General features: G+C 36.7%; 1 protein-coding gene across 2 annotated transcripts in view; it reads left to right on the plus strand.

The window, feature by feature from the left end:
- TOPBP1 (DNA topoisomerase II binding protein 1) overlaps positions 1–16,949 on the plus strand; it is a 74,364-nt gene that overhangs the window by 29,851 nt on the left and 27,564 nt on the right. For both annotated transcript variants that reach the window (XM_068972861.1, XM_068972869.1), the window contains exons 10-19: positions 340–680; positions 1,298–1,470; positions 6,162–6,373; positions 8,098–8,384; positions 10,666–10,839; positions 10,938–11,047; positions 13,387–13,510; positions 14,091–14,237; positions 14,354–14,456; positions 16,089–16,281. In XM_068972861.1, the coding sequence (XP_068828962.1) occupies positions 340–680; positions 1,298–1,470; positions 6,162–6,373; positions 8,098–8,384; positions 10,666–10,839; positions 10,938–11,047; positions 13,387–13,510; positions 14,091–14,237; positions 14,354–14,456; positions 16,089–16,281 (1,864 nt within the window). The remainder of the gene's footprint in view (positions 1–339; positions 681–1,297; positions 1,471–6,161; positions 6,374–8,097; positions 8,385–10,665; positions 10,840–10,937; positions 11,048–13,386; positions 13,511–14,090; positions 14,238–14,353; positions 14,457–16,088; positions 16,282–16,949) is intronic.

A 16,949-nucleotide genomic window follows, 5' to 3' on the forward strand; every position in this document is an offset into this window, starting at 1 on the left:
TGAATTCAGGTCTCCTGCATTGCAGGCAGAGTCTTTACCAGCAGAGCCACAAGGGAAGCCCCTTGCAGAGTTACTGGAGCTTCATGATTTTCTAGTACACTAGGAATACCTAGAATACTAACATGATTACTCTTATCCCAGGATGGTAATACTCATTGCTGTCCTGGGAACCCAGAGGATGAGGTAGGTCATATTCTTTCTTCATTGTATACTTATAAAGCCTTAGTTTTGTAATTGTGGTCACAGTTCTCAGGTTCCCTGTTACCTTTATATCCTTACTAGGAGATAAACTTTATAAAGTAAATTACCTGTTAGAAAACATTTCTTTTTCTTTTCCAGTTGAAGTTGCCAAGTCCGAAGTTGGGCTCTGCAGTGACTATATTCATGTGGAGCCCCTTAATGATTCTACTCATATTTCTCTGCAAGAACACCAGTCTTCCATCGGTCATTGCCTCCCTGATGTTTCTACAGTTACCGAAGAAGGTTTATTTAGCCAAAAGAGTTTCTTAGTTTTGGGTTTTGGTAATGAAAATGAATCTAATATTGCAGCCATCATAAGAGAAAATGCCGGAAAAATTGTGTCCCTTCAGAGCAGAGTTGTTGCTGATTATGCTGTGGTTCCTCTGCTGGGGTGTGAAGTACAGGCGACTGTGGGAGAAGTTGTAACAAACACATGGCTGGTAAGAAAACACCGCATCAGTTCAAATGTAGTATTGAAGGATGTCTGAAGCTAAGAGAGAATGTTTATATCTTTGGCACTTTAGTTTTGGTAGACTGGTACTTGGGTTTGGGCACTGTCTGGATTTTGCTTTCAGCAAAGGAAATTATAAATAATAAAATATGCAAGCTTCTTGGTCCTAATTCTGGTAGAATAGAGGGGCTACATCAGTAGCATTCTTTCCTAGGAAAGTGACTCCAGGTCTTCTCATATTTAGGTTTTCCCCGTTTTCTTACTAACAAAGCATGACATGCACTTTTGTATTATTGCATCTTGTTGGCTTATCAATGATAATTCCAACCATTGACTTTTTCAACTTTCCAAGACTTAAGAGGAAACAATGATAACTACATTGGAAGAAATTAAATCTAAAGCAATATTTAGTGAATTCAGTGATAAATCTGATTTTAATATCTATATAATGACTGATACATTTTAATATTATAATTTTAAATGTATTGTGAATGAGCATATACACATTTATATTAAAGTAATATTGCTTTTCACTGTAACTGAACCAGTGTTAACCACTAATCGCTTATTTCAGGTTGATGATGATGTTTTTCTTGTTTTTAAAAGGTAACTTGTATAGACTACCAGACTTTAATTGATCCAAAGTCAAATCCTCTCTTCACACCAGTTCCAGTTATGGCAGGAATGACTCCTTTAGAGGATTGTGTTCTTTCATTCAGCCAATGTGTAGGAGCTGAAAAAGACTCATTGACATTCTTAGCAAATCACCTTGGAGCCAGGTATGCCGTATTTTTAGTACCTGCCATCTTGGTGTATGTATTATTTGTTTTTACTTACTGAAAAGCATACAAATTAGCATTTCGCTGGATGTCTTATAATATTTATGAGGAGTATGTTGTGTATCTGATGTGGTGGCTCAATGTGGAAGGGAGAGAATCATGTTAGGTACTTAGCAAGTATTAAGACTACAGGCATTAATGCTTACCTACCAGGAAAAGGAATAGTTAAAGGTACTGCTTGTCTCAGTGTTATTTCCTTCTGTGTGCCATATTCTTTTTCAGTATACATTAATTGTTTCTCTGCAATGCAGTGTTAAGCAGAAATAATGAATACTTTGGGAGAAAGAAAATGAATTTAAAAGTTCTGGAATCCAAATTAGCCCAACCCGTAAGTGAACTTTAATGGTGGCTGTTTAAAAAAAAAGAAAACTGTTACATAAATAATTATAAATGAACTAACTTTCACATTAAAGGAAAAGTTCTTTTAGATTATATCATGAAATAGCACTTAAAATACTTTTAAACAAGAGCCACACCTAAACCAAAGTGATTTAGAGCATTTGGGGAAAAAAGTAAAGATGGGCAAAGATACATGAAAAGAAAGGAGAAGGGTACAGTTTTATTATCAGACAAATTTGAATTCAAATTGAAAGGCATGAAACGGAGGGAAAGCATATTGTAAATAAAGAATGCTATTTACACTGAAAATTTCTAATTTCTAAAAAAATTAGAAATGAATAGTAGAAATGGAAAATGAAGACTGTATCAGCTGGACATTTTAGAACTTTTTAATAACTCTTGGTTCAAAGGGGAATTCAAAACCATTTATAAGCCTAGATGTCATTGTCAACCCAATAGTAACAAGCAACACCAGGACCCACATTGTGACCTTAAAATACAATTTCCCACTAAAAGAAACTAAAGCTTAAAGAAATGATCAGTTCTACGTCTGGGGCAGAAAAGATAGCAGTGAGTCTGGAACCTTTTGTCAGAATGGAGAACAAATATATTATTGCACTACGAAGGGTTGTGTCAAAAGGACCGCCACTGGCCAAAGACAGGAAAAATGTCAATAGCAGCAGTGGCTCCAGACATCATCAAATAATATTTCAATCATGACTTCATAATGGCACCAAAAAACTAAGCTAATTGGCCATGTTTGAAGGATGTTAGGAAACAACTCATTATTTTTGAAAGCTGGTAAATGAGGAGAAAGGATCTGGTATTTATTCTGCCTTTCTGGTACAGTCTGTATCAGACTGTATCCATAGTAATAGATAAGACAAAGTTTCCCTTTACAGAGGTATTCCAACAAATAAGTGAAGAAGAAATGGTAAAATTTTGACTCCTAATAAATAGAAGAATCTAGATATTGAAAACCAACATTCGCATAATAAAGAGAAAACTACATATGCCTCCTTATGAAGAATATACAACCATCTTGAAACAATCTTATCAAAATAATGAAACCTCATGATCCAGTATCTTCAACAAATATAAAGGGGGCATGGAAAGAAGAGGGAACCTGGAAGTCAAAAAACATAAATGAAATGTAGTGTTTAAGGGTGGGAAGTGATAAAAATAAAGCAAAGTAAGGAAGTCCAGTCGCTCAGTCGTGTCCGACTCTTTGCAACCCCATGAACCACAGCATGCCAGGCCTCACTGTCCATCACCAACTCCCGGAGTCCACCCAAACCCATGTGCATTGAGTCGGTGATGCCATCCAACCATCTCATCCTCTGTCGTCCCCTTCTCCTCCTGCCCGCAGTCTTTCCCAGCATCAGGATCTTTTCAAATCAGTCAGCTCTTCGCATGAGGTGGCCAAAGTATTGGAGTTTTAGCTTCAAGATCAGTCCTTCCAATGAACACCAAAGAACACACACTCCTTTAGGATGGACTGGTTGGATCTCCTTGCTGTCCAAGGGACTCTCAAGAGAGTCTTCTCCAACACCACAGTTCAAAAGCATCAATTCTTTGGTGCTCAGCTTTCTTTATAGTCTGACTCTCACATCCATACATGACCACTGGAAAAACCATAGCCTTGACCAGATGGACCTTTATATTTACTACTCTGGGCAGGAATTCCTTAGAAAAAATGGCGTAGCCATCAGTCAACAAAAGAGTCCAAAATGCAGTACTTGGATGCAGTCTCAAAAACGACAGAATGATCTCTGTTCATTTCCAAGGCAAACCATTCAATATCACAGTAATCCAAGTCTATGCCCCAACCAGTAACACTGAAGAAGCTGAAGTTCAACAGTTCTATGAAGACCTATAAGACCTTCTAGTACTAACACCCAAAAAAGATGTCATTTTCATTACAGGGGACTGGAATGCAAAAGTAGGAAGTCAGGAAACACCTGGAGTAACAGGCAGATTTGGCCTTGGAGTACAGAATGAAGCAGGGCAAAGGCTAATAGAGTTCTGCCAAGAGAATGCACTGGTCATAGCAAACACCCTCTTCCAACAACACAAGAGAAGACTCTACACATGAACATCACCAGATGGTCGACACCAAAATCAGATTGATTATATTCTTTATAGCCAAAGATGGAGAAGCTGTATACAGTCAGCAAAAACAAGACCTGGAGCTGACTGGCTCAGATCATGAACTCCTTATTGTCAAATTTAGACTGAAATTGAAAAAAGTGGAAAAAACTACTAGACCATTCATGTATGACCTAAATCAAATCCCCTATGACTGTACAATGGAAGTGAGAAATAGATTTAAGGGACTAGATCTGATGAGTACCTGATGAACTATGGACGGAGGTTCATGACATTGTAAAGTAAGGAAGTGATAACTATAAATATCCAAACAGTGGCTGCTATTAACATGGGAGGGGAGAGGTGGTAGTAACTGAGAAGAGGCATATTGGAGAGGTTCTAAAGTGACTGGTAAGAGTCTGTCTTCTAATGTGGGTGGGGAAAATAAGGGTTTTCATCTTATGATAGTTCACTAAATCTTGTATTTCCTTTTTTGCTGTGTTCTGTACTTTGCTTATACTAAACAATAAGCTTTTGGAAAAAACAAATTGTAGAAAAGAACAGTAAGAAAATATGGCAATAGACTAAAGCAGTGCTCATAGAAAAATTCAGCAAACTGAGTACATAAAATACTAATCTACAGAAGTCACTGACCTTCATATGTGCAGCCAGTTAGAAGAGCTAATGAAAACAGAGATCTTTTACTAAATCTGTAGTAAAAGATAAAATAGGTAGCAACATGATATATAATCTTCAAAAGAAAGAAAATGAATGAACAAAATGAAACCAAAATAGACTCATAGATACAGAGGTTAGTGGTCACCAGAAGGGAGGAAATGGCAACCCACTCCAGTGTTCTTGTCTGGAGAATCCCAGGGATGGGGGAGCCTGGTGGGCTGCTGTCTATTGGGTCGCACAGAGTTGGACACGACTGAAGCAATTTAGCAGCAGCAGCAGAAGGGAAGGGAATAAGAGGCTGGGCAAAATTAGTGAAGGGGATTAAGAGGTACAAAATTCCACTTATAAAATTTAAAAGTCACGGGGATGTAATTAGATTTGGTATTGATCCTTTGTAATCTATTTAAATGTTGAGTCACTATATCGTACACCTTAAACTAATATTGTGTGTCAACTATATTTTGATTTAAGAAAAAAGTTCAAAGTGAAACTTGGAAGAGCTACGGAAACTTGTAAAATGCTATTGAGGGAAACAGGACTTGAAGAGTATGAAAGATGTACCTGTTCTTGGACAGGAAGACTAAACATTATAAAGGAATTTTTTAGAGAAGGCAATAAGCAAACTAATTCTTAAATTCATAAGAAAATATTAGCAAGCAGGAAAGTCATAAAAATTCTGAAATAAAATTGTTATTTAAATATATTTTGTAAACCCCACAGATAATAATATGTCTGTAAGTAGCAGAAAGTTAAGTGAACAGACAGAAAGCATAGAAATAGACCTAAATACAAACAGGAATTTAGTATATGATAAAGGTGATGTTTCGGCTTATTGAGGAAAAGATAATTCAATAAAATTGGAGCAACATCTCATACCAAAATAAGTACCAAATTAATTGATCAGTGGGTTAAATGTGAAAAATGAATCCTTGAAAGTACTAGGGAAAATGTGGGATACTTAACAAAGACATTTCTGTTTGTATCTCAAATGGTGGTGTTCTCTTTAATATTCTGTGATCTTGAGGAAGATACTTAATTTTGCATCTTTTCCCAGGTTGTATCTTTATGATAACTTGTAAAATATTGGTATTTCACAAATACTGAGAGGATCCAATGATATACGTGAAAATGCTTAGAGAAGTTGTGGTATAGGGCTAGAAGTTGTGTTATTCATATTCATCCTTTGCTCCCCTAGTTGTTCCATGTCTTTTACTGGGAGGAAAGACAAGGTGGGTAGGTGGGTAATGACCAATTAAATAGATGATCTTTCTGGTTATTTCTTGTAAGTCTGGTTTAATTTGCTTATTTTTAAATAATTAATTTTAAGAAGTTTAATTTTAACAATGCATTTTTATCCTAGAGTAAGTATTGTAAGAGGATTAGCTTAATTTAAGAAACATAACTAACTTCTAATGTGAGTATTTTCTTATACTTAGAACTCTGACAACACCATTGTATTAGAAATGTTATTCTTTGCCAACTATTATGCATATGACCATTTGCTTTTTTTTAAACGTAACTTTCAGTGTTCAGGAATACTTTGTTCGCAAGTCCAATGCAAAGAAAGGCATGTTTGCCAGTACACATCTTGTTTTGAAAGAGCCAGGTGGTTCTAAATATGAAGCTGCCAAGAAGTGGAATTTACCAGCAGTCACTATAGCTTGGCTGTTGGAGTCTGCTAGATTGGGAAAGAGAGCAAATGAAAACCATTTCCTGATTGAAAATTCATCTAAAGAAGGTTAATATTTTTGTTTGTCATTTTATATATATTTTTATAGTTTGGTTTCTGGGATTGTTGTTCAGTTGCTAAGTCTTGTCTGACTGTTTGTGACACCATGGTTTTTGGTATATGAATGTGCTAAAACTTGTTTTTAAGACCGGTCATTAAGATTTCTCCCTTTAACATGAGCCACTGTTGGGCACCCATTATTGGGGAGAGGGGTGGGCAATATAAGTATGTTCATAGCAGAAATGTTCAATTTATAATTGTACTATCAAGTGTAGGCACAATCTGAAAGCTAAAAAGTACAAAACAGTATGGGAGTGGTCTAGGGTCTCAGTGTTTGAAGTCTAAAGATGTGAGCTTGGATCCCATTTACTGTTCCTTCTGTGAGTAAAGTGCTGTCTGTTCCTATTTTATTTTTCCTTATCTATGTATTTTATTCTATTCCAGTCTGTTCCTGGACTTCTGCATGTTATCTCTTGCCCACCTTGTACTTGCTTGTTCCTCCTTATCTCTTAGCTCCCAGCTTAGATATCACTTTCCCTGGAAAAACCTTCCTTGATTCATAAGTCTGGCCTTGTCTTGCCATAACACCATGTCTCTTTGTAGCTTTTATCCCAGTGTTACCATTCTAGTTTACTTTCCTGTTGCCCTGCTCAGCCATAAGCTCTGAAAAGGCAAGGAGTACATGCATCTTGTAAATTATATATTTTCATTGTCTAGATTGGACCTGGCATGGAGCAGCCATCTAGTAAGTGTTTTTGATAAATGTTGAAAAATGGTAGGAGGCAGAATGGGAGGACCCAGTAGCCTCTCTTATATAACATGATGGCATCCTGGGTCACACTTTAAGGAACCTTTGGAATAGCTCTCAAAGCTATTACTTATTACTTTTCTCTAGACAACCTGGGAATTTTACAACTGAGGCAAAGTAATGTTTAGGTCATGTTAAAATCTCATTAAGAACTTTTCAAAAACTTGACTGTAGTTGTTAACTCTGAGTACATGTAATTGGGATTTTCTTTTTACTCTGCCATTGACCAAGATGACATTAACTTCTTCTTGTTCAATCACTAAGTGATGTCTGACTCTTTGTGACCTCATGGACTCAGCACACCAGGCCTTCCTGACCTTCACTGTCTCCCAGAGTTTGCTTAAGCTTATGTCCATTGAGTCAGTGATGCTATCTAATCATCTCATCCTCTGCCACCCTCTTCTCCTTTTGCCTTCTGTCTTTCCAGTGAGTCAGCTCTTCACATCAGATGGCCAAAGTATTGGAGCTTCAGCTTCAGCGTTAGTCCTTCCAATGGATATTTAGGGTTGATTTCCTTTAGGATTGACTGGTTTGATCTCCTTGAAGTCGAAGGGACTCTGAAATGTCTTCTCCAGCATCACAATTTGAAAGCATCAATTCTTTGGCAATCAGCATTTTCTTATATAATTTTGGGCAAATTATGAGGTTTATTGAGAATATTTTAAGTTGTAACAAGATGAAACAGGAAATTAATTTCATTCATTATTTTTCAGTTGATTTGCTTGTCTAACTCAACATATATTTTAATATATTGTCTGGTTTGTTTCTTTGAAAGTAAGTATATAGCTTTGTGGTATGAAATATCCTTAAGAATTCACATGAAAACTAATAGGAAGATAAAAACATCAGTTATTGTATGCCTCTTAAGAGACGAGAAAACGACATCAGTGGCTCACATTTGTTTCTTTTCATTTTAAATCTCTAGAACAAAGTTTGGAAACCGAAACAACAAATGAGGTGAATCTAAATCCAGATACTCCAGAGCATCCTGTAACACATCGGGAAATTCAGAGGAAAACAGCCGTCACACCTTTAGATATGAACCGCTTCCAGAGTAGAGCTTTCCGCATGGTGGTGTCACAGCACTCTGGACAGGCTTCAGTCTCCCCAGCCCCAGGACAGTCACTTCAGAAGGAGCCCTCATTACACCTGGATACGCCGTCAAAGTTTCTGTCCAAGGACAAACTCTTCAAGCCTTCCTTTGATGTGAAGGTGAGGCTTATAGAAAATGGTTCTGGAGATAACAGTTTTATAGTTTATAAAGTTAAAGCACCAAGTTCTCCATCACTTAGTTTGTAGTAGTAACTTCAGAAATGTTGGCAAATAGATTCATGGTCATGAGTCCCTATGTATACCCAGCGTTGAGGTAACAGCTAGAGATATATATGGTGGTGGAAAATCAGGACATCTGGGCTCAAGTCCTGTATCTGTCGTGAACAGTATGATTCACAGATCATTTAACATATTTGAGCATCAGTTCCATCTTTTGTACAAAGAGGATAACATCACTGAAAACTTACAGATTTACTGTAAGGATCAAGTGAAATTGTGTGATGAATAGTTTTCATTAACTGTAAAATTACATAGACGCATTGGACTTAGGTTTTGATTCTAGGAGTACACCCGTTGCACCTTCTGAAAATGTTATCTTTTTACCTTTCAATCCTTTGTCCTAAAAAGATGAGTTAAGTGTGCATCTTTCTTTGATCTTCTGAGGATTGAAATATGGCTCCCTGTCTAAAAAATGCATTCACAAATGAAGGTTTAATTCAGCTTTCTCAGATGGTTTTCTTTCATTCCCAAAAGATAATTTTCTTCACTATTCCTTTAGTAGGTCTTGGCCTTTCAAATAGCTGTTCAAACCGTGATTTTTTTTTTAATCCATGAACCTTTGCAAAATTATTGTGTGGTTTTACTCATAGTATGTTTTGGAGCAGACTTAAAGTTTGTAAGTTGTTCATCTTCAGAAAATAAACATAAATTGACCTGGGACAGTTTTCTCCAAGCTAAATCTTTGATCAGATTTCTTCTGAAGTAACATTTTGTACTTTAACATTACTTATTCTGTAAAAAGTAGAGGGAAAGCACTGGTTTGGAAACTGTGAGATCTAGAATCAGGCCTTTGCTTTGCCTCTTACTGCCCTTTAAGGCAAGTCAACTTCTTTGTGTTTCATTATCCTCACCTATAAAATTATGGAGCATATCTAGATGATTTCTAAGGTCTCAAAGCTAGTAATATTCTTTGAATAGTAAATGGAATAATAATAGGCAAGATAGTAGAAATATTTCTGTTTGTTGAGACCATTCTTCTACCTTACAGTGAAAAACTGATGGTTCTGAAACAGTCTCAGTGAAGGTGTAAAACCCATTTAAAGGTTTTATTGTTTAGTCATCATGTGTTTAGCAGTGTCTCTCTCTTGTGATATATAGAATAGTACTTCACCGTGTACTCAGTGGTCTTTAAATTGATATAACAGATGGGCGAAAAAGAAAAACCTGATTACCTCCTGTGCTCTCTAGTGCGTGGTGGGACACTGATGCTTCGCTCATGAGAATGTATCAGTGTTGGTGCGTGCACTTTGCTTACATGGCTTCCTTCACCTGTGCGCATTGTGTGTGTTCAAGGTTAACATTCATCAGTTGGGCACTGGCTAAATACTTTCTGCTGTATATGTGGAAAACTATTCAGATGGGAAAGAGAATGAGCGCAGGTCCTGAACAGCAGTGACTAGTGCTCACGTGGGAATTGGGGTGGCTTGGGACTAGGCATATATTTTGTACCTTTGAAGATTTTTCATAATCCTCAGCTCAGTATGACTTTTTAATCCTCCTTATTGTTCATGTCTAGTTTATATCCGTCCTTGCTGACTTGTTTCCTTCTGTGTTTTTTGCTTGTTTACTTGTTTGTTTTGTTTATTTTGTTTTTTGGTATCATTTTAACCAATTTCAACTGTGAAGTGAAGTCGCTCAGTCGTATCCGACTCTTTGCGAGCCCATGGGCTGTAGCCTACCAGGCTCCTCTGTCCATGGTATTTTCTAAGCAAGAATACTGGAGTGGGTTGCCATTTCCTTCTCCAGAAGATCTTCCCGACCCAGGGATTGAACCCAGGTCTCCCACATTGTAGGCAGATGCTTTACCGTCTGAGCCATTTCAACTGTAAGATCAGACAAATGTGGTAAAATACTACTGAAAATGTATTAAGCTGCTTAGTCTCTTTGAACCAATTTGTTGGACAGTGTGGAATTGTTTTCTTCATTATCTTATATAGATACAGATGATACTTCATTCTTTTTATTGTTGTTTGGAGGAAAGCTGGAGGAGGTTAAAGCTATAATCCAGTTAATACTGAGGATTATTCCCCTTCTCTCTTCACCTCTTTTTCCCCCTTTTTCTGTTTACCTCTCTCTCTTCCCTCTCTCCCCTCCTCTTTCTCTTTCCTTTTCTCCTTCTTTTCCTCACTTCCTTCCTCCCTCTCCTCCTCCATATACACAGGATGCACTTGCAGCCTTGGAAACTCCAGGAGGTCCCAGCCAGCAGAAAAGGAAACTGAGTACACCACTCTCAGAAGTCATCGTCAAAAACCTGAAAGTTGCTTTGGCAAATAGCTCTCGAAATGCTGTTGCTCTTTCTGCCAGCCCTCAACTGAAGGATGCCCAGTCAGAAAAGGTGGAATTATATCTCTTGTTAATATTAAAAGGAAGTTTTAGATTAAAAAAAAATTTAATAATAATAATTGATCTGTTTCTTTTATTTTCCATGGGCAGGAAGACGCTCCGAAGCCACTTCAGAAGGTAGTGGTGTGTGTTAGTAAGAAACTCAGTAAGAAGCAGAGTGAACTAAACGGGATTGCAGCCTCTCTAGGTGCAGACTACAGGTAGTTGGCACATCTTTTTTTTGGTGGTGATATGAACTCAATTTATAGGGAAACCTAGAGCTGTTGTAAGCATCTATTTTTTTAAAAAAAAGCATTATTTTGCCTTTTATTAATAGTTTATCATAGTATCTACAAAATCCAGTTTTAATTTACCTCCTCCTTTTAAAATACCCTGTCCCATATCAATTCACTCTTACATGTGTGTTTTTAGGGCATATTTAACAAATATATGAGAACATACTTTGTGACACTATTCTAAAAATTTGGGATCCATGAATGAGTACAGTCTAGAAAAAAAAAATCCTTGTCTTCAAGGAGTTTATTAATACATTTAGGTCGGAGATTTTAAGCATGTTTCTTAGTGATTTTCAAATTAGAGCCCTTCTGTGAGTGCTACTAAGTGCTGCAGCACTCCTGAATTAAAATGGTCTTTTGGAGGATGTTTAATGCCTATCTTTTTTACTTTGGAGGCATAGATAACCACTCTCAGCCTGACAACCCAGCTAGAGACAGGTCCCTAGCACAAATGGCATCAGTATCAGGGATTGAGAGACCCTTGCCTCTTCCAGCCAATGCTGAGTTGATCGTATTCCTTCATTGTCTGTGGTACTCGCTTTCTTGACCACTTGTTTTCAGCACTTCATAGTTAGCATAATGATTGGTTTACAGTTAACAAACAGTTTGAGGGATATGATTAGCTTTATCTTTCCCTTTTGGTAAGTCATTTCAGTTATCTTTCTTTTTGATAGAGAAATTAAATCAGGAGAATGGAAAAATAAAATATATTTGTGTAATTATAGGCACCTTAGTGTTTCATTCATCTATTGTAGAAGAGTAAAGCTTTCTTACTTACTGTTATTTGTATTGTCTATATATTGTTCTTACCTGGTTGCTGAGTGCTCAATATGAGGCAAGTATTATCTCATACCATTCTCATAGTAGCCCCTAAGAGCCCTAAAAATAGAATGCGTCCGTGGGTATTCTGTTTAAATGTGGACTTATGTAAGATTTAAAAGACACATATAGGACTTGTGTTTTTATAAGATTTAAAATGCCAGTCCTGGGAATTCCTGGTGGGTCCAGAGGTTAGGATTCTGCACTTCCACTGCTGGGGGCCCAGGTTCTATCCCTGGTCAGGAAACTAAGATCCCACAAGCCACACCAGACAACCAAAATAAATAAATGCCCCCGTCTTCTCAATATATATATAAAAAAATACATTGCTGAAATCCCTAAACAGAATTTAATAGTCAGTGGCATTAATTTGGAATTTGCATTAGGTGTATTCCTGAAGTGAATTTCTGAGACTTGATAATTAAGGAGAGGAAAGAACTCTTATTATGCAGAGGTTACAGTATGTGTGTGTTCATAGGGTAATCGGCTCTCAAGTGCTGATGTTCCAGATGTTCCCTTCCATACGCACCAAGGAGATCAGTGCTACTGTCTCCCACCTGCGGAAAGTTAAAATCTAGACCAGCTCTTCCTGACACGTCAGATATAGCACTCCCTTTTTATTACAGATACTTATACAACATTCCTTCTACTAAAATGGATTTCATAAATCTAACTTTTATAATTTAAACTCAGTGGAAGGTACATAGTAATAGAATATACATTAAATATGTAAATACCTTTGTCTGATAACACAGAGGGGAATGGAGTATTTATATTTTTGCATACATACATTTTTGCATAGGCTGAAATAGATATGGAGACTCAGATACCATAAACAGCATTTCTGTTGGTAATATGACTACCACTAGTTATTCACATTTAGCAAACTAGGTTAAGGAAATATTAAATGGGAAGAAATCGGGAACACAGTGTAATAGCTGAGTGTGCTTTTTGAAGTCAAAATTGGCACTACCTCTTATTCACTCAGTGTGTTACTTTAGTCACATCCTTCAGTGTTCTTACCTGTTAAATGGATAAAATAGTACAGTGTTTTAGAATTGTTGTGAGGAATGGATGAATAATGCTTTGTAGAGTACACAATATTATGGGGCACAGAGCAAATGTACAGTGACTAGTGGCTGCCAGCAGCTGGAGGATAGGTTGGATACTTAACTTGAAAATATCTTTATCATTATATCACCTGTATGAAGTGATATTATAGAAGATATTTAAAGAATATGTTTCTGCATCTCTCTCTGCATTTATAGATTAAAAGATATGCATATAAAATTTAACAGTGAAAGTGGAGTCTGTCATTTAGTGTTTTTGCTTACTCTGGTTCCTGAAAGGTTTTGCATATTCTGTTTATAGAGAGTAATGATATGATAAACTAACGTAGTTATCTTTCTCAGGTATTCAGGCTTTTGTGGGTTTGATTGTTGTAGGTGGAGTTTTGATGAGACAGTGACTCATTTCATCTATCAAGGACGACCAAATGACACTAATCGGGAGTATAAATCTGTAAAAGAAAGAGGAGTACACGTTGTTTCAGAGCACTGGCTTTTAGAAGTAAGCATACTTTTTTCCCCTCCCCTTTCTGTTAAATGAAGACATAAACAGTACTTAAAGGCACAACTCCATTTCTCTGTACATAAACAAGTTTGGTAACCTTATTTAATTGCACATTTCCTTTCTTTGGCATCAGAAACTTAAGGTCTTTAATCCTTAAATGCTTAATAAATCTTTAATGGGTATTCTTTCGGATTGTCTGATTCTTTTTGCTAGTTAAAAATGATATGAAAGAAAACTTTGTAATGCTTTGAGGAGAATTAATTTAGCTTGCCAATACAGTTTCTTTTCTTTCTTCTTCCATTTTCCTTCTGGGTATTCCCCAAAATATGATTAATACTTTGGCAAAAGCATAGAAATAGAATTAGATTTTATACTTTGGTGGGCAGGACATTTAAAAGTGAGGACAAATTGTTACTTGTATGACGGAATTTTAAAGTCAACTACTTTTCAAAACTTTAATTTTGTGAACTTTTGCCATCCTAGAACATAATGTTTTGGCTGTCTTTTTCCTACTTAACATCTTTTAGTCACTAAAATTTTTTTTAGTCCTGTTTTAAAGCACACCATTGTATTACAGTGTGCCCAGGAGTATAAACATCTTCCTGAATCTCTTTATCCACATACTTATAATCCCAAAATGAGCTTGGACATCAGTACAGTGCAAGATGGCCGACTCTGTAATAACCGACCACCCTCAGCTGGCTCTCCAATGAGGGATGATGAGGTAAATGATACGGATGATACATTTCTCCCTCTTTAAGCTGGATGTACAGTCATCTATTGCTGTGAAGCCTTATACAGGGCTTGATTTGAGAAACTGTAATTTTTCTCCTTCAATAGCCAGATCATATGCCTATAGAAGAAAATGATATAGACAATATGACCACCAGTAATAAAGAACTAACAACATCAAATGGAAATGGAAGGAATGACTCTAAAGGAGGTAAAATATTTTAAATTATGAACAAAATTTATAAATGTGTATCTTTCATACTGAATGCTTCCTTTGCATCAGATGAACAAATAAAGTTGTCTTCTGTATTGCTAAATAGAAGTAAAGCATATATTAATATTTGAGGATTGAATTGTGGTTCCATGCCAGTCATTAATTAATAGTTAGCAAAGCTTTGAGTGATATAAGTGTGAAACCTGTAAAATGTGTGAAACTAGGTATTCTACAGAGTTGGTGTGACACAGCTGTATTCTCTTAAACATAGGTAGAGACGGTGATTTTTCAAAAATTGGTCCTTTGATTCGAAAAGTTTCATTATATGCACAGTATATTTTAACACAAATTCACATGGTTTTAAAGGTACAGAAGGAGGTGTAAAGAGTTTCTCTTTATCTTTCTGCTGTTATTTTGTTTATTTAGTTTTGGTTGTGCTGGGTCTTTGTTGCCATGGGCAGGCTCTCTCTAGTTGCAGTGCACGGGCTTTATTGTGGTGGCTTATCTTGTCATGGAGCACAGATTCTAGGTACACGAGCTCGGTAGCTGTGGAGTAGCTGCTTAGTAGCTCGCAGGCCCTAGAGTGCTCAGGCTCCAGTAGTTGAGGCAGTACTAGTTCAGTAGTTACAGCACTCGTGCTTGCTCTGCAGCACATGGGATCTTCCCAGACCGGGCATCCCACCCACGTTCCCTGCATTGTCAGGGGAACTCCTATCCACTGTACCACCAGGGAAGTCCTCTGATGTTATTTTCTTATGATTTCTTCGAGAGCTGTTTTATGAGTATACAATTATAAACATGTTTTCTCCTTCCCTCATTTAAAAAAAATATATAAATGTTAAACTACTATATATATTATTTTCTACTTTGATATTGATATTGTTATTTAACATTTCAACTTGTGGAGTGTCATATTAGGACATAAGGAGCTTCTTCAATCTTTTTCCCTTTTTTGGCAACTGTATAGTATTCATAGTATGAATGGCCCACTTTGTTTAGCCAGTTCCTTGTTGATGGGCATGTTGGTTATTTCTAAGTTCTTGCTATTATAAAGGGTGCAGCAATGAGTAACGTTAAAGTTCTAGGTGTCCTCTCTTTAATGAATTTAATGGGTCAGTATTTTCTATTTTCTTTACTGTACCAGAGCATTCCCTATGATTTACCTATTTAGTTAGTTCCACTCTGTTCTTTCCAAAAATGTTTATTTAGTACCTACTTCAATATTTAGTCTATAAAGAAACCAAAGATAAACATGTTGTGGTCTGTGTTTTCAAGGACCATAAGGGAAAATCGTAAATGACTGTAATGTATGTCAGGGTGTGGTACAGAGCGTGAGAGGATCAGAAACCGGCAGGGTATCTGCAGAAGGATGATGACCACATGTCTCAGCACAATGTCTGCAGAGGGCCTCCTGATTATTTCCTATTCCGTCTCCATAGTAAGGGCTGCCTTGATGTCTGGGTTCTGCAGTATTCTTAGTCTTAGTACAGTACTGTAGCCTATAGTAAATATTCAGTAGATGTCAAGTCAATAAATCTGTGTTCAACTAAATCTAGACAAAATAGTTAATATGAATAGATGTGGTAAAGAGAAACTTATCTTGATTGGTATATTTTTGTTTGTTTCAAGCTCTGACACAGACTTTGGAGATGAGAGAGAACTTTCAAAAGCAGCTTCAGGAGATAATGTCTGCAACTTCAATAGTGAAACCCCAAGGGCAGAGAACTTCCCTCTCAAGAAGTGGTTGTAACAGTACCTCTTCAACTCCTGACAGCACCCGCTCTGCCCGCAGTGGACGAAGTAGAGTCCTAGAGGCACTGAGGTCTGTCCCTGTCACTGATGGCAAAATAGCTTTTCCCTCCTCCCTTCCTTGCTAACTTACCCTTCTTTCATTTCATGCAACTCCAGAATTCTTATTTGGGAATAGGAAGCAGAGGTATGTTCCATATCAAGGAACTGCTTCCACTGAGGCGTGATTAATACATTTTATTACCTCCGCTGAGAAAGACATGATTTAAGATCCAGTTTGCCTTGTTTGAAATGGATTAAATGGTAGTCCTCTCTGTTCTTTGTATTAGACTTAAAATAATATTGGTATTAGACAGTAAGTGCACGAGTATGTGTATATACATATATAAATTTAGGCAGTTTTGTTATTGGATTACATGTATTTTGTTCTCTTTATAACTCTTATCTTCTAGGGAAGGTGATTACAGATCTTAGTGTGATGTGATTTAAGTTCAGTAGAAATAACTTCATCTTTTTCTTAATAGAAAAATCTCTGTATGATGAATGTTAATGGACTTATATCTTGAATTGATTAATTGAAATACGCATTTATCTGTATTAACTGTATGTCTCACGAGGCTGTTTCTTTAGCTGAGTACTGAGCAAAACTGATTTTCTATTTAATACACCTCAGGTTGTATTTTACATTTTAGAGAGCCTAAATCTTGTGCCAAAGTCAGTAACTAAATATATTCTGAGAGT

This window comes from Capricornis sumatraensis, chromosome 1 (genome assembly GCF_032405125.1).
Source record: "Capricornis sumatraensis isolate serow.1 chromosome 1, serow.2, whole genome shotgun sequence".
Taxonomy (NCBI): domain Eukaryota; kingdom Metazoa; phylum Chordata; class Mammalia; order Artiodactyla; family Bovidae; genus Capricornis; species Capricornis sumatraensis.